The following is an 18,018-nucleotide window of genomic DNA, read 5'->3' as shown; positions in this document are numbered from 1 at the left end:
TATTGTTACCTTTCATTTCATTTCATTTCAGAATGAACGATCAATGACGCTGATTTGGATTTTTTATCTTTGTAGACCAGCTCATTAACATGTTCCTTTGCTTTAAATTCTTGCTCTTTTCTCTAAATTACTGTGTGAATTCTTGTAAAATATAATTGATTAACTTTTTTTTACTACACTGACTCCCTTGGGACTCGGCCAGAACAGATCTCTGTCGTCCTCCTATGCTGACAGCCTGTTGTCCTGGTCCACCTGGTCCACCTGTTCCACTGGTCTCTGCCCTCCTCCTGTAGTAAGGTATCTACATGTATATACAGTCACATTGTTTACATTGTGTGTTTTAATCCCTCCTGTAACACACACAGTGTGACCGCGGCACCGGCAGGGGGACAGACAGACTCATTGTTAATGTGCAAAGGGACAAAACTAACAACTATTACTTTTGTCCCAACAGTGACTCCTGAGCTGCTTCTATACTGAAACACTCTGACATGTCAAACTGTAGGATGTAAACACAGCCGATCGACTGAAAAAAAAAAGACTGCTCGAGTGAATTTACTTTCCGTCATTAAAAACAGGTTCTTGAATGTGACTCGGTCACAGTGAGACGTTCCTCAAGTTTTCTTGCAGTTCTGTTCTGTCATATATGATGAACATGCTGAAAGTTAGACATGTCACAATTGTTGACTTGGAGAAAATTGCTTGGTTACTTTGGACCCGGCTCTCCCCTACTACTACACCTGCAGTCCCAGCTCTTGTTTTACCTGCTTGGGTCCTGCTACAGCAGCCGTTGCTGTGGTAACCTGGCTGGCCAGTGAAGCAATGGTTGCCATGGTGGTAATAGGCGTTGCCAGGGAGGCATTAGCGACAGTGACAGCTCCACCTGCCACTGTGGTGGAGACGCTTCCTGTCCCTGTTCCCAGACTGGACAGACCTGCAGAGACAAGGACACCCACAGAGACACAACCGTCAGACACTCACAGGGAGGGGTGTGCACACACACACACACACACACACACACACACACACACACACACACACACACACACACACACACACACACACACACACACACACACACACACACACACACACACACACACACACACACACACACACAAGTCAGATGCATTGCTGCAGTGTGTGTTTACCTGTGGCTGCCTTGACGACCATAACGGTAGGTTTGGAGCCCATAGCCCCTGGCGACAGCAGTCTGACTCCGCTCATTGGGACGGTCCTGAGGATGGTACCGGGCGTACCTGGAGCTCCTTTCAACACCACCTGGACACACACACAGACACACACACCTTTCTAATTCCCTTTCACTGATGACAGAAACCAGGCTTCAAGCTTTCATGGTGTTTCAAGCTGCTGCAGGATGGAAGAGTGTACATGAGATGTGTGGTTCACTTTAGTCCAGTTTATTTCTTGCTCATCAAGTTGATGTGTGTTACGTGTGTGGTGCTAGGGATGTCACGATCACTTGTTTTCATAATTAACCGTGGTAGTAAACGCCACAATTAATTGATCGTAAAGATTCCTAAATACTGTCACTTTCCAAAAAAGATTATGTCGGGACCGAATCAGCAGATCAGACAGATACTGGTCCATTTACCCAACGTAACATTGAATTGGTAGGAATTTAAATGTTAGCGTGTAATTTGTAGAGCTGCAACAACTAATCGATTAATCGAACAATGACCGATTATTAAATTAATTGTCAACTATTTTGATTGAATAGAATTGGGTTAGGGTTAGTTTGAGTAGTTTAAGAAAAAAAGTCAACATTCTCTGATTCCAGCTTCTTAAATGTGAATATTTCTGGTATTCTTTGTTCCTTTATGACGATAAACTGAGTCTCTCTTTGGTTGGTGGACAAAACAAGACATTTGAGGACGTCGTCTGGTGGTTTGGGAAACACTGATTGACATTTTACAATATTTTATTCACCAAACAACTAATCGACTAATTGTTTAAATAATCGGCAGATGAATCAATAATGAAAATAATCGTTAGTTGCAGCCCTCGTAATTTGTAATTAAAAAAACAATTAAAATAAACCTAAATATTTGGTATAGAAGATAATTAATGACCTTTATATTACAAACACTTCCCCTGGGGGATTATTGGCCATATATTAAGAGATATTAAAATATTTTGTGTAAATAATTAGTAATGTAATTATATATTGACTACATTTGCTTTAACACATTAATAGTGTTGTAGTGATTATTTCAGGAACACCTCAGGATCCTCCAGTTAGAGCTGGTCAACGTAGCCAGGGAAAAGGGAAGTCTTGGCTGCCAACTACAGTTATAAACGTGGTCCGTCTAATTAGCGATAATTCTCAGCCTAAACCCAGCTGAAAAAAAAAGAAAGAAATAAGGAGCGGTCTTCATCGTAATCGCTGCGACCGGCAACTACGGCGATATGTTTTGATATGAGCGTTAGCTGTTGTTAGCCACCGCCTGTAGCTCAGCTACTTAGCTTCAACTGTGTTTCCATCGATTAGCTACACAGCAGATAAACAAACTTAAGACGGTATCGATACTATCTCTGTACATCTTCGCGCTGGTCCTGTTGCTCAGGTAACCCCGTCTCCAGCCCCCGGAGGAACCGGTTCTTAGCTCTAGACCAGCAAGGAGTTGGTGGAACCAGTTTTAAGAACCAAGAACCGGTGCTTTAAGCCAGGGACACACCGAGCCGACCGTCGGGCGTCGGCAGCTCGTCTGTTTGGTGTGTTCCTCTCCGTCGGGGAGCGTCGGGTCTTGTCGGGTCTTGTCTGGGCCGATTCAACATGCTCAGTCGGGACTCGTCGGCCGTCGGGAGAGTAGACTCATCGGGTACTCTGATTGGCTGTGTGCTAGCTATGGCGATTCTGATTGGCGGTGCCCTAAGCGAATCAGCGCGGTGTGTGGGAGGGACGGAAGTGACCACAGTAAACAAACGGTGTCCTAGCCTGTCCTACAGTAAAACTGGTATACAAAATAAAAAGAGGAGTAAAGCAATATATTTTAAACATCAAAGATGTTCAATCAAACCCACATAGTTTGAAACAACGTTCAAAACACACACAGCTCGGGGCGGTGCGTGGCGCAGTGGGTAGAGCGGCCGCCCCATGTAGAGGCTACAGTCCTCGCCGCAGGCGTCCCCGGTTCGAATCCCGCGTCGGGCAGACCTTTCCTGCGTGTCATTCCCCCTCTCTCTGCCTCCCCACTTCCTGTCTATCTCTACTGTCATCACTATCAAATAAAGGCAAAAAGCCAAAAAAATATACTTAAAAAAAAAACACACACAGCTCACAACTAAGCATATAAAGCCCGCTAGCTTAATGCTAACGTGTAATGTAAAACACCATAGACGGGCTAGATTTGGCCTTAGCGCTGTTAACACTTGGCTGGTTAAATTGTTTTGGGGGGATTAATGTTGGTCTCATTGATGAAATTAACTGTGGCAGTGGCATTAGTTTGTTTGAATGAAAAGTGAGCAGAGCTGCCCCTGGGCTACGTACTGAAATCACCACATTTACGTAAATAAATAAATGTTTTACAATGAACTGATCAGTCTAATACATTTTATTTTGTTAAGTCAACATGGTTACTGTACATGGCAAAGATTATTACCACTTTATGACTTAGAATTGGTCTGTATTTCTATGGGGGAGTCCTCGCCACTCAATCGCTCTGGTTGGCAGTCGGGGCAGTGTGTTTCACTTTTTCCTTTCTCCCGACAAGGGGTGACAGACTCGTCGGCCAAAGCCGTCGGCGTCGGGACGCGTCGTGGCGGTGTGTTCCTGGCTTAAGGTGCGTTCACACCGGACTTTTTATTTTTATCGCTGTCGCTCGTATCGGTCCGAAAAAAACGCTCCGACGCTCAGCTACATTCGCTCGTCAATTTGGCACAGAGCCACAGACTCGCATTTTCGCTTCGATGACGTCATGTCCACTGCCATGTGTCTCTGTTTACACCGGCACCACCGGGATTACGGCAGCCAATCAGCGCTGAGCGACGAGCGACTGACGGCCGGAGAGTTGGGATTTCTCATCTCGAGCGACAGGAGCGACTCGAGCGAAAAAACGCTCCGACGCTCCGTCGCTCCGACCCCCAGCGTTTTTTCACCTGGGCGATTAAACGCTCAATTGCTCGTTTGCATTCACTTAACATGTAAACTCGTCGCTCTTTCGAAAAACAAAAGGTCCGGTGTGAACGCAGCTTTAGGTGATGAAAAAGGAACGGGCTCCGAACCAGCTCGGTGGAAAAGGGGGATCAGATAAGCAGATGAAGAGGATGGATGGTGTGTGTGTGTGTGTGTGTGTGTATTACCTGTGTTACCCCCTGCTGACCGCCTGCAGTGATCTTGGGGACAGTGCTGATGATCTTGCCCATGGTTCCTGGAGTCAACCCTTTGGTGGTCAGGATGGTGAATGGACTGTTTCCACCTGCAGGGGGGAGGGGCTTAACTCAGTCAATCATCAAACTTCAAAATAAAAGCTGGGCTGTTCAGGTGGATGTGGCTCATGTACCTGCCCCCCCCTGCAGCGCAGACATTGGGATAGTCTTGATGATGGTGGTTCCGGGCTTGGAGGTTGTCGGGCCGACGCCCAGGATGGTGGGTTTGCTGGTGGATCCGGCCTGCGGAGTGCTCAGTATGGTGGTCTGTTTACCGTCTGCTGAGGTCACCAACTTGAGGATGGTTCCTGCTGGCAGGGCGCCCTTTGTCTTGAAGAAAGAGACGTGATGGGTTCAATCAGTAGAAACCAGCAGAGCACCAAGCAGAAACCAGCTGCATTGTGGGTAGGGATGCACATTTTAAAAAAAATTTCTGACCGATAACCGACGCTTGTTAACCGATTATTAACCGTTAACCGATAAGATTAAGACGCTGGCAGCACACGGCAAAAATAAAAAAAATTGATCACTCCAATTTTTTTTTTGGGCCGTTAAATACACACGTGCGCTGCGACGGCTGATCAGCGCCACATGTCACGTCCACTGTGCTCTGTCTCAGCTGATCGTGCTCAGATCGTCCAATGTAGAACTGTTTTTATACAAAGTGCAGCCAAACACCAGACTGAAGGAGCAGCAGAGCTCCTCTGACAGCTGCAGGAGAGCTGCAGGAGAACAGGCTGGAGAGCAGCAACGTCCTCTCTTTTTTTCTTTTTTCTTTTCTCTTCAGCGCCATAGTTACAGGTGATGCACATCTATGTCTGTGTAGCTACATTTATTGTCTGACCTTCCTTCATGGGGGCTGCTGCATATACTGTCAGCCCTCCTGTGGAAGTCTGCACGTGTCGACACGCCCCCATGAGTTGACAACATAAGGAGCTAATAATAATAAAAAAAAAAAACAATAGTATTAATTAGGGGTGTCACGATTCTCCAAATCCTCGATTCGATTTGATTTTCGATTTTAGGGTCACGATTCGATTTGATTCTCGATTTTTTTTTCTTTTTCTTACAGCACAGAGGCCTATTCTATTTTCAGACTAGTCTAGTCTACGATCATTGGTTTTATTCATCAAATTTTGTACAGTAAATCTTATTTCAAAAGATGGGATACATATAAGTGATGCAATTTCCAAAATGTATCACATTAGGCACTAATGGTCACATTTAAATAATTTCTTTACAATATAAAGGTAACATGCCCCCAAAAATCATGATCCAGGGGCCAAAATTGCCCCCAAGGTTTTGAAACAAATAGTTTTATATCTGTACATTATCATAATTTTATTTTCATTAATTTACCGTCGTGTCTCATTATTCTCCTGATGTCGGCTTAATGTAATGTAAATGAGATTGCGCTGATACGCGAGAGTCATGTGACAGCGGGGCAGAGCTGCAGCTGCAGCGCTGCGGTGGACCTGATGATCAGGTCCTGATCAGACTGGTGGTGGCCCACAGTCAATCAGTCCCCGATCCTCCACCGTCACCAGATCCCCCGAAAGCCCCCGCAAATAATACATCGACAAAAAGTGGCAAGTTGCACCTTTTCGTCGGCTTATTATTTGCGGGTTTTTTTTATTTATCTTATAACGTCTCTGCAACATGCCGCTCTCAGTGCTTGTCGGTGTTGTGTAGTTAGAGCTGTGTCTCCCTCCTGTTTCCCAGGTAGGAGGGGGACAGTAGCCCACCAGGGCTGGGCGATGAAACGCTATAAATTGTGAAATAACTTTTCTTCGATAGAAATATGAGACGTGGTCGATAGTTTTCATTCATCCATGTTTTGGCAAATAGCCAATGATATTGATGATAAGGAGAACTCGGACCAGTGACTGACAAGACGCTTGTTGCGCAATGGGGACAACGGGCAGTTGTAGCTTTGCGGGGGATAAAAAATCGAAATCGTGACACCCCTAGTATTAATCGATCAAAGTTCTTGTTATCGGTTAACGGTTAAACATGTGTTGTGCATCCCTAATTGTGGGTAGAGAGCAGGAGAATTCAGCAGTACCTGGAGGATCTGGGCGACTGAGCTGCCACCAGCCTGACTGGTAACCGCTCCACTCTGAACAGATTTAGTCTGGACCATGGAAACCACCTTCCCCAGGTTCCCTAGGTTCGCCAGGTTCCCTAGGTTCCCCAGGTTACCGATCTGGAACAGAAGCAAGGTGAGTTGATCAGATGTGTGGAGATGAACAGGTGTGGGTTCTGGCCCTGCAGGTGACACTCACCAGAGTCCCGCCTCCTCCCACACCGAGTGGACTGTTCACCAGAGTGATGGTCTTGGTGACTCCGCCCACCACCGTGGTGACAACCTGAGCTTGTTGGGACACCGTCACCGTGCCCGATTTATGGACCGTGATGATTGGTCGGCTGGGGGTCCCCGGAGTGGACACCACCGAGGCCCCGCCCACCTGAGCGGCAGCCGTCTTTAACATCCGAGTGGCCGGGTTGCTGACCTGAGACAGAAGACAGGTGAGAGCTCCTCCTGCTGCGTGATGATCTCAACAGGTTTATTCATGGAAAAGCAGAGGACTGTAGACTGGAGTTACCATGGAAACGGGAGCAGCCACCGTCTTAACAATCGTGGCTCCCGCGGGGACGTTCAGCATCGTCGCGGAGGACGGAGAGATTTTCTGAGTCGCTGCAGCCGCCGCCGCCAAAGCCGCCATGCCGCTCATCTGGGGGCTGCTTCCTATTGGCTGAGAGCAGACGGACAGGATGAAGGGTCATGCCAGATCTCATAGCCTCAGCCTAACGCTGGTCTCACTCGTAGACCATCAGCATCAGGCCCAGTTAGATCAGGGCATGCTGACACTAACCATGTTTCCGTTCACTTGTCAGTCGAATTATCTTAAGTTCAATAAAAATATGAATGTGAATAGAGCCGGTTCAAGTGCGTTTCCATCTACACAACTTCTTTTTTTTTTTTTTTCCTCAGATCTCCATGTCTTTTTTTTTTTGGATTATTTTGTCTTTCACGATTTTGGTCTCCACGTCAGATCAAACGATCACAGTGGCATAAATTCTTGCCGTGTCTTGGTCGGGAGACTGGCAACACTACAAGTATCACCCCGACATAAGGCATTTCTAATTCAATATTGCTTCATGCGAATAAAAACGTGTGGATGGAAACATGGTTAGTGAACACAGCTACAGGTCTACATACCGTCCCCTGTCCAGCCTGAGCAGGAACCACCATACGAACACCTGCAGGAAGTGATGTCACGGCAACTGGTGATTTGGGCACGGCCTGTTTCACCGTGACGACTGAGGCTCCTCCCACTCCGCCTGAAGCCGCTGCCACCTTCAGTACGGCTGCAGAAACACACAGACAGGTGAGACATGTCCACATCTACCTGTCCTATCAGCTGGAGGCGTTCCTGCCTGAACCCACCTGGTGCTTTGGCAGTGGAAGCCAATGGGCTTCCGGGTATGGAGGCGGTGGGGGAGGGGAGCAGCGTGGCGCCAGCTAGCGGGGCAGCCAGGGGGGCGGGTGAGATGGCGATGGGGCTCTTGGGGGAAGTGGCGCTGCTTGCGGCGGCGGGGACGGGGTTGGAGGCGGGCGAGGCGGCAGCAGGAATGTCGTACTTCTGCACCTGCAGCAGGTAAGTGTCTGCGGTCTGCGACGGCCCCCAGCTCACCTCCAGAGACGACGTGTTGGCCCGGACCAGCTGCACCCGAGAGGGAGCACAGGGACGCTCTGAGGACAGACGGGTGAGACAGGGTCAGAGAGGCAGGGAACATCATATCAGACAGGTGAGACAGACAGGAGCTTGCTGTCCATCTCTGACTGGGGATGTCACGATCACTTGTTTTCATAATTAACCGCGGTATTAAACGCCACAGTTAATTGATCGTAAAGATTCCTAAATACCGTCACTTTCCAAAAAAGATTATGTCGGGACCGAATCGGCAGATCAGCACCAAAGTAAAGGTAAATGCACAGATACTGGTCCGTTTACCTAACGTAACATTGAATTGGTAGGAATTTAAATGTTAGTGTGTAATTTGTAAATCTGCAACAATTAATCGATTAATCAAACAATAATCAATTATTAAATTAATCGTCAACTATTGTTTTTTTTAATTCTCTGATTCTTAAATGTGAATATTTCTGGTTTATTTGTTCCTTTATGACAATAAACTGAGTCTCTCTTTGGTTTGTGGACAAAATGACAAAAGGACATTTGAGGACGTCATCTGGTGGTTTGAGAAACACTGATTGACATTTTTTTTTACATTTTATTGACCAAACAACTAATCGATTAATTGTTTAAATAATTAACAGATTAATCAATAATAATCGTTAGTTGCAGCCCTAGTAATTTGTAATTTAAAAAAAACATTAAAATAAACTTAAATAAGATGACAATTAATGACCTTAATATTTCAAACACTTCCCCTGGGGGATTAATAATTGGTCATAAATTAAAGCAGAAGTAAGCGATCCGGTGGTTTTGGCTAACTTCCTGTCAGCAGATGGAGTTAGCAGTCCCCGCCCTCGTCCCTACGTCACCACATTCACGCGCATCCCTTGGCTGCACACACAGAGAGGACCGCCCCTTTATGCCGTTCTCTCTCCTCATTGGATAAAGGTTGTGGGATACAAGGAAAGTTTTCTCCTCGGCTTACAGCAGAGTAGAGTGACTGACAGACCCGTGTTTCAGACCAAACACTCTATAGAAGTGATTGCTGTCGGAAGATAGAACTATTTAAGACTTATATTAACACAAACATTCTGCTTACTTCTGCTTTAATAGACATTCAAATATTTTGTGTAAATAATAAGTAATGTAATTATATATCAGTGTTTCTAGACTGTGGCGGTAGCGATTGCCGACGGGGGGGGGTGTGTGCGAGCGGACTGTCCGCGGACTGTCCGACGCACAATGTAGTTCTATAGAAGCTCAGTGGCGCTGTTTTAAACTCGACCGCACAGAAGGGGTGCGTTTGATTTCAGCTCCAGGCTGCGTCACCTTTACTTTGACAGTGGATCTGGATCAGAACGCAGGGAGAGATCACACTGATCCGCTGCTGTTGACTTTCTCTCTGAGCGTCTCTGCCTGCAGATGTTCAGCTGTTGAGCCGAGCAGGTCAGGAGCAAGTTGATAACCAGCTTCGTAGTACCGTGTTAACTCCGGGGGGACCGCGGGGCTAGAGGTTTTGTTGAACTGGAACATGAACACAAAGCCTGGCTATGTTGAGCATCCTTCGCAGTACAGGCCGGAGGAGTCGGTGTTTTGTTTTTTTTCCTCTGCCTTTATTTTGAAAGGACAGCTGGAGAGAGACGGGTAGGCTACGCGGAGATAAAGTGAGGGGGGATTGACACGCAGTTCCATTATTATCTGAAGCTTTCAGGCAACGTTACCACCCCTAAAAATACTATATTGGTGAACGAGGAGGAGGGAGGGGGGGGGGAGGCGTGTTAACGATTATTGATTTTTCTAAACGGTTATGATTTGTTATCCCTGTACCCGTTTACACGTGTAGATGTTGACACCCCTAACTGCTGTTATGCATGCGCGCTTCTCTCTCTGTGTGTGAGACAATGTCAATTGACCCCTTGCACGTGACGTCACGTTCCACTCGTGGTAGCTACGGACGCCATGATGGACGGCAAAAGAACAGTGAACGTCAATTTAATTCAATGGGCGCGTTATAGTTTTGTGACATACCGTGGTTGTAGGATTTCCCCTCCTTTACCACTGAACTGGTTCGAGTGCTGGTTCGGAGCCAGAGCCTGACTAGCACCGGTTCTTTGCTTTTCCACCGCTTAAGAACCGGTTATTGGTTCTTAAAACTGGTCCCAGGCACCAACTCCTTGCTGCGGGGTTACATGAGCAACAGGACCAGTGTGAAGATATACTGACACGTTATCGATGCCATTATAAGTTAGTTTATCTACAGTGTGTAGTTGATGTAAACACAGTTGAAGCTAACTAGCTGAGCTACATGCTGTGGCTAACAACAGCTAATCGCGGTGATTACAACGAAGACGGCTTCCTGTTTTCTTTTATTTTTCAGCCGGGTTTAATCAGAGAATGATCACTAATTATACAGACGTCGGGTCAGGTCTTCAACACCCACAGGTCGGACCAGGTTTTAATTTCCAGGTCCGTTAACTGTAGTTAGCAGCAGCAAAGACAGCAGCAGCTGCTGTATGGGGAGTGTGGCACTGACTGACGTTAGCTCCTTAGCAGTGGAAAAAGCACAGAAAACTGAGATATTCTACGGCGAATAACAAAAAAACAAACAGAATATTGCAACGGAAGAGTAGATATTCTATTTTAAATAAGTGATAATGCTGTGAGGTTGTAATGTGAAGTGATCGAGCCACATTGTTGGACGTCACCCATACAGTCTGTATAGACAGTACATCATCACTGAGCACTTTCTGCCGTCCGTCATGGCGTCGCTTCTCGCGTCACGTGATAATTGTAACGTAGCTGCAAGGGGTCAATACGGAGCAGCGCTGTGCAGAGATGAACGGACCGATTGCCCGACGCGGGGGGGGGTTATTCTTGGCGGACGTAATTCTTTTGTGGCGGCCCGCCACGAATAAATTAATGTGTGGGAAACACTGTATATTGAGGATATTTGATTAACACATTAATAGTGTTGTGAAATGAATTAATACATAATAACCGTGATAATCACAATACCATGATTATTTCTGACAATAATCGTACCAAGAAAATCTGTAATCGTGACATCCCTATCTGTCACTCCAGAGAAAACCAGAGCCCCAAGCTTTAAAAATAATGATCAGCTCTGTCTTCTCTACTTGTTACTGCTGTGATGCTGCTGCAGTTGATAGAGAGAGAATATGTTGTTATGTTGTCTGTACTCACCAGTCTCCAGGTACCACAGGTCCTTGCAGCACACCTGGTTGTTCCAGGCCTTCCTGTATCCATCCCTACCGCTCCAAATGTAGAGTCTGGAGTTGATGGCCACGCTGCAGTGACCTGCTCGAGCTCTGGGGACGTTCTCCTCCAGACTGTCCATCACGACTGTCTCCCAACACATGGTGTCTGAGCGGAGAGACAGGTGGACAGACGGGTAAGCGTACGAGTGAAAGGACAGATGTACCACAGATTTTCACATGAAATCTCTAGGGCTGACCCAAAAAAATCGAAGCTTCGTTCGATGCCATGGTAATCGTTCATGAAGATTGTTTTTTTTTTTCTTCCTTTTTGACACTGGTTCTCATCGGCAATTGTTACATTAAAAAGAGTAGGCGACTTGGCATCCTGGAAACCTGCCTGATTTTGGAGATATGCAGTGTTTGTTTGCCATTACTTTCATTATTTCCGCTACGATCGCAGAAATAATGACATCCAAACATCAGCTTACTGTGGCCGGCCATGTTTTCTGATGTTGCGCAATGAAATGCACTCTTTCCTTCATTTGTCTCTGGCATCAAACATAGCTACATTTAAATAAAATGAGGTAGCAGGGCTCCAGACTAACTTTTTTGACTAGGAGCACAGTGGCCCCTAACTTAAAATTTTAGGAGCGCAAGCAGAAAATTTAGGGGCGCACACCGAAATCGACTTGCAAAGTAAATTTGCACATTTCCTCTAATTTTCACTGTATTACTGATAAATACTGGATAAATGCAGAAACTATAATGTTTTAAATTCACATTTTATTGTGCAACAGTTTAAATATTGAAAATATAAAGTTAATGTTTAGGCTACACTGACCAATAACAGAACAAGTAGACACACCACTTGTGGTAAATTCATCCTAGAACAGACCCCCCCCCCTCCTCCTCCTGGGGGAGGGGATAAGGTGCCTGTGTAGGCCAGCCCTTGTTGGCCTCCTTGTCTGTTGACCCTGACTGAGCCACATGTGCACGGACTCCTCCTTGGCATCAAACTCGTCGCACTCCGTGGCATGCCCCCCCTCCCCCCGCACGGCCATAAAAAAAAAATCTATCGATCAACAATCAATCAATCATATCCGAGCCTAGTCTGTGCAGCGCGTTCTGCAGCGCGAGTCAACCTGCTTGGTTGCCGTGACGATTTGAGTACCGCTGCTGAGAGCGCGAGCATATTATGGGATGTTTAAAGGTTTGTAGCGAGCCGTCGAAAAAAAAAAATAATGCAGGTGACACAGCGCGCACACACACACACACGCAGGTCACCGGTCTGTGTGTCTCCTGCTGTTTCACACGGAGCTGCGCTGTGGAAAGACGTCTCCGAGGTGTAGAGAAGAGAAACACGTTTCTTTCCACACAGCCAATCACAGTGGTCATTAAAAAAATAAAATAAAAATAAATCGGCAAATTTACTGGTCGCACATGCGCGAGTAGATGAAAAATTTACTCGCATTGTATCAAATTTTAGTCGCAAAATGCGACCATTTAGTCGCAGTCTGGAGCCCTGGGTAGACACCTGAAACTAAGGAATTATTCACAATAATAAAGGTTTGGTCTCATTCAAATATAACAAAAGTACATTTTGTGCTCAGTGTAAATAAAAGCCGTTCTGTTAAAAAAAAAATCGAATAGTTTGAGACAATCTTCTTGTCTGAAAAAATGTAAATGTTCCTTTTTACTGTCGCAGGAGGAGAAACATGGAAAGACTCCAACAGAAAGTTCTGTGTGAAACTGTCAAAGGAAAACAAGTGAAACTGAGGTGCAGCTCAAACTCTGCAAGGTGTGGACTGAGATGAGAAGCTACTGGGAAATATCGACATAGTTTTACGCCGGGAGAGAAGACTTGAGCGCTCATTACTTGACGAGGACCGCTTTGACCAGAAGTGGTACCGTTCCAATATTCTCCAACACAGTCTCACAGTCCGCGATTTTATTTTAAAATGACGAACGGCTGTTTTTCAGTGATTTAAAACAATGGACGTGTGTGTGTGTGTGTGTGTGTGTGTGTGTGTGTGTGTGTGTGTGTGTGTGTGTGTGTGTGTGTGTGTGTGTGTGTGTGTATACCCAGGTTGAGGCAGGCCAGTGTGTTGGTACACTTCCACTCCTTCTCATGAGTGGCCACTTTAACGTCATCCATGACCAGAGGGACCCATCCTCCAAACACATACATCCTGCAGAGACACAGAGAGAGGCAGAGTCACTGGAACAGTAACAATTGCATAGACAGATCAACTATTGTATTACCAATAGCAACGTAGTATTAGTATGTGTTTGGAGCACTAGTGTGTACAGTGGCATTACTATTGTGTATCTTACTTGTTGTTGATGGTGGTGGCCGAGTGCAGACTGCGGGGGAGAGGGGCAGTTCCACTGAGGGCTGGTTTGGTCCAAGCCAGAGAGTCTGTGACATCATCAGAACAGGAACCAATAAGAAATCAGTACAGGTTGCTAAAACGAGGACCTGCTATGGTTCTTCTGAGTTTTGTCTTTCCAAATGTGTCTTATAGCTAAATATTCCACAGGCTCAGAGACTAAACACCAAGGGGAGCAACTGTGTCGGGGCAAAACCTGCCTGAAAGAGTGTTTCACACAGGGGGACTAGAGATTAACAGAAGATGCTAGGGCTGTCAGAACCAACTTCGCTATTTGAGCGGAATTCCAATTATTTAAAAAATGAGAACATTTGAAGGTGGAAACTGACGTTCCAACGCGTGCCTTCCGCAACGACGCTGTTAACGTTGTGCGTCGCGAAGTTCAAGGTGGTACAGCTTCTTCTTCTTTTTTTTATCCATTGACCATTTGCGCGCCGATCACAGATCAACTGCATTACTCCCATCTAGTCTGCCCGACTGCAGCATCGGTGTAACGCTCCATTCCTCCTCACTGCGTTACCGCGGTGACTTTTCACAGTCGCCACCTCCACCTGAGCCGACAGCTCCGGTGTCTCCGCTGAGTTTCCGTGGTTTCCTACCGTCACGCTGCCACTGAACGTAAAAACATGGAGACACCACATGGCAGCCAGCACCGAGCTTACCCGCTCCATGGAGATATGAATGATATGAACGGCTCATTCAGAGCTGAAAGGAACACTTCACTTTGTTGATGGGGGAGATTACTGATTCATGAAAAACAGACTTTTGAATGAAATAATCGAGAAGTTACACAATGTCCCTTTAAGTCTGTTGCAAATATTACAAAACAGATTTGGTTGGAATGCCCTTTAGTGGACGCGGGACGTAATAATAATAATAATAATAAATCATAAAAAATTTGAATATTTTTCGAATATTTAACATAAGAATAAATTTGAATCTGATCTGAGGGGAAGACTGACAGCCCTATAAGATGCACAGAAGAGGAAATGTAATGTCTGTTTGGAACACTGAAGCATGATCATCTTCTAGTGGACTCCAGCAATAAAATGCTGGACAATAAAAATGGTCATTAAGACTTGATCTATTGCTATTGTCAGGTCACAGACTGAAACACCAGGCCTGGTGCCTCACCTGTGCTGAGAATGTCTCACCTATGTCGAGCACCCACAGGTCTCCCAGTCTGCAGCCACTCATCCCTCCGTAGATGATCAGCTTGCTGGCCGTACGGCCGCTCGTCACCACGGCTGTGTGACTCTCTCTGGGTGGTGGAGCCTGGCCCGACGTCAGAGGGATCTCCCAGCCCACCACGCTGGAGCCTGGACGCAGCTCCAGACAGTACAGGTCGTTCAGATACCTGAGAGAGCAGCGCCAAAGGTCATGAGGTTCTCAAACTGAACAAACGGTTTACGTTCTGGGATTTTTTTTTTTAAGGCTTCATTTGGAGTCTGTAAGACCCGAGTGCACCTGTCTGTATTTCCCACCTGGGGATGTTGTTCTTGGGGTCCTCGCTGTCGTTGGCTAGTCCTCCAAACAGATAGCAGCGGCTGCCAATCAGAGAGAAGCTGTGTCCAAGGCGGGGGCAGGGGAGTGGGCCGTTCTTTGGAGCTTTGGCCTTCAGACGTTTCCACTCCCAGCGACTTGCCTGAAGGACAGAGTCAATATAGACCTTGTTACTATATACAACTCATAAGTCAGCTCCAAGTTTGTTTCATTAATGGGCACGGGCTGCAGCAGACCAGACCAATCACAGCTCTGCTGCTGCTCTGAGGGAGGGGTTTAATTCATGTTTACGTGACTGGAACAGCTGACAGGTGGAATATGGAAGATTATCTAGCACTGACTTCAGAATCTGTCATTTCATCAACTTTTGCAGACATAAGTGGGAAAAAGAAAATTAACCAACTTATAATGATTTCATTATTTTTATGTAGCAGCATTTAGATGGACTGTGTCAGACTGCAAGCTCCACAGGGAGCTCCAGCAGTGTCATCACTCACCTGCAGCTCATACAGGTCATTGCTGTATTTGCCGTACTCCACCATCCCTCCAAACACCAGCAGCCGTGTCCCATCACACACAAAGCCATAAGCTGCACAGCCAGGGGGGACGTCACCACGGACCGCAGGGATAAACCACTGGTTGGTAGCTGCAGGGGACACCAACAAGTTACACATGTGACAATTAATACTTCACTAAACAACAGAGTCTGTGTGTTAATGCGCTGTCTCCAAATCTCTGACTGCCAAGAGCAAAAGTCACTATGATGTTGCTCTGCAAGCATCAGTCAACTGTGTTGTTGTAGTTACACAGAAATGATCTCAGCTCTTAACACAGCAGACAGACAGAACAATACCTGGAGCTGATAAACTCAGAGTTCTCAAACAGGAACTGCAGGTCAAAATATTATTCATTTTCATTTTGGTTACGGTATTTACATATTATACTTTCATTTGCCCCTTATTTTGACGCTGTTTATATTTCATAGTATTTCCTGTTGTCTGTGTTCTGCTGCAGCAGGGGGCGTGTCTGCGGCGTCACCAGTATTTTCAGTAAAAAGGCGCCATTTCTCTCTGTGTTATTGCCAGAGCTGCTTTTAGCTTCTTGCTAACCTTGTTAGCATGCATAGCATGGCTATGAGTTAGCTTAGCTTAGACTAGCTTAGCCTAGCCTAGCCGGCTAAGCAACAGCCCGCACCAATCTAAGTCACATCCCCAGAATAATATCACAACACAAGTCCAGTTAGCTTTGAAACGTCGTTAGCGGTCATCATTCAGAAAGCACAGACAGATGCTAATTGTAGCAGGGTTAGCAACAGCGATTGTTCAGGTTGCTGTTGGATCCCCACACAGACCCTCATTTCACAAATCATTCCCGATGTGTGTGCCACGGTTCCCCCTCTACCTGTGTTGTAGACGTGCAGTTCATCCACAATCCCCTCGTTCCCTCCGCCGAACACCACCATCAGCTCCTTTATGGCCACGGCTCGGTGTCCGTGCCGGGGCCGTGGCACCGGGCCGGTCCAACCTACTATCCGCTTCCAGCGGGGCTCGATCACAACAGGGTCAGATGCCATGACGCCGCTGTCAGAGTCCTGTGCTCACGGTCTTCACTGAGAGAGAAATCCAAGTTTAGTCGTGACTGTAGAATGAAGTTAAAAATCGCCTCCTGGTCGCTAACTGAGCGGGATTAGCATTATCACGCTAACTAGCTCCGTGGCTAGCTTAGCCTCGGCTAACCCTGTGGGCAGAGATCAACGTCTGCCCCGGGGTCGCTATCGTTTATTAGAAACTGAAGAACGGCTCTCAGGCACCGACCTAAAGCGAAGGATCGGTTTCAGGCACAGACCAAGTTGGTGGCTCAGAGGCGGGCTGCGGTGCTGTTGGTTAGCTAGCCAGCAGACTGCAGCGGAAAGTCCGCCATTTTACCCGGTGAATGTTGTGCAGAGTCGATAGAAAGCCGCCGGTAGCTGCTTAGGCTGACAAACACCAGCAGAAAGACAAACGCGGATCGGGTGGTGACTGAATGCGCTGTACGGCTGCTCCATGCAACGGTGTGATGGGGTACCGGGAAGGCTTCGGGTCGCTGTTAAATGCGCACGGCAGAGAGGTTGTGTGCCGGGAAGGGAGCCGCCATCTTGCTGCTAACAGCAACCGAAGAAAACACAGAGCGGCTAACTGCTAACGGACTAGTTAGAGGCGGACAGTGTCACACACAAAACAGCGTCCCGTTAGAACACCCGCTGGGTGAACCCTGGACTAACTATTTGACTACAACCAGTGTAAATAAACGCTGTAAATACAATGTTTTGTAAAAATGTTATTTACTATTAAATAAAGTTACTGTTTGAACGGGAACTGTTAAGATTTAGTTTGTTTTCTGCTGATAATCTGTTTTCTGGCACTGATCGACAACTATCGACTGAAAATCAACGATGATTAAAAAATTGTTTAAAAAAAGTTAAACGTAATAACCAACATCAGTTTCATTATAATCAACTGTAGCCCAATAAATCCATTCTAATATAATTCTTTGTAAAATCATAATAACTATTGTAAGCAATAATAATAAAATAATGATTTGCAGACCACTATGATGAAAACAGCACAGACAGGGTGGATAGCACTGCCCAGTGGCTCGCAGCGGAAGAACAAAAGTTAATCACAAGCGTTTCTCATAAAAACTGTTTATTTCAGTCAAATCCGGAAAATACTGTATATAAAATATAAAACTGTTTAAAAAATTACATTTAATTAAAAAACAATGAAATATGTTTATAGTCTTTCACTTGATAAGATGTGTGCAGTTACTGTAGCC

General features: G+C 46.1%; 2 protein-coding genes across 5 annotated transcripts in view; one reads left to right on the top strand and one right to left on the bottom strand.

Annotated features, from left to right (window-relative positions):
* Positions 1–2,275, top strand: part of bcap31 (B cell receptor associated protein 31) — a 381,037-nt gene extending 378,762 nt beyond the window's left edge. The window contains exon 9 of the mRNA XM_083976041.1: positions 2,266–2,275. The gene's annotated coding sequence lies outside the window, so the exon portion shown is untranslated. The remainder of the gene's footprint in view (positions 1–2,265) is intronic.
* The window catches only part of hcfc1b (host cell factor C1b), a 37,805-nt gene extending 20,456 nt beyond the window's left edge, over positions 1–17,349 (bottom strand). For all 4 annotated transcript variants that reach the window (XM_083975994.1, XM_083975995.1, XM_083975996.1 and 1 more), the window contains exons 1-16: positions 16,606–17,349; positions 15,702–15,850; positions 15,186–15,346; positions 14,856–15,058; positions 13,646–13,730; positions 13,394–13,500; positions 11,298–11,477; positions 7,841–8,146; positions 7,613–7,761; positions 6,996–7,145; positions 6,675–6,902; positions 6,455–6,595; positions 4,524–4,719; positions 4,324–4,439; positions 1,152–1,281; positions 765–934 (exon numbers count right to left, since the gene is read on the bottom strand). In XM_083975994.1, coding sequence (XP_083832120.1) covers positions 765–934; positions 1,152–1,281; positions 4,324–4,439; positions 4,524–4,719; positions 6,455–6,595; positions 6,675–6,902; positions 6,996–7,145; positions 7,613–7,761; positions 7,841–8,146; positions 11,298–11,477; positions 13,394–13,500; positions 13,646–13,730; positions 14,856–15,058; positions 15,186–15,346; positions 15,702–15,850; positions 16,606–16,777 — 2,643 coding nt within the window. In that variant the 5' untranslated portion in view covers positions 16,778–17,349. The remainder of the gene's footprint in view (positions 1–764; positions 935–1,151; positions 1,282–4,323; positions 4,440–4,523; positions 4,720–6,454; positions 6,596–6,674; positions 6,903–6,995; positions 7,146–7,612; positions 7,762–7,840; positions 8,147–11,297; positions 11,478–13,393; positions 13,501–13,645; positions 13,731–14,855; positions 15,059–15,185; positions 15,347–15,701; positions 15,851–16,605) is intronic.
* Positions 17,350–18,018: the final 669 nt, after the last annotated feature.

The sequence above is a fragment of the Trachurus trachurus genome, assembly GCF_905171665.1.
Source record: "Trachurus trachurus genome assembly, chromosome: 7".
In the NCBI taxonomy this organism is placed as follows: Eukaryota; Metazoa; Chordata; class Actinopteri; order Carangiformes; family Carangidae; genus Trachurus; species Trachurus trachurus.
This window is presented reverse-complemented; position numbering and strand designations above follow the sequence as displayed.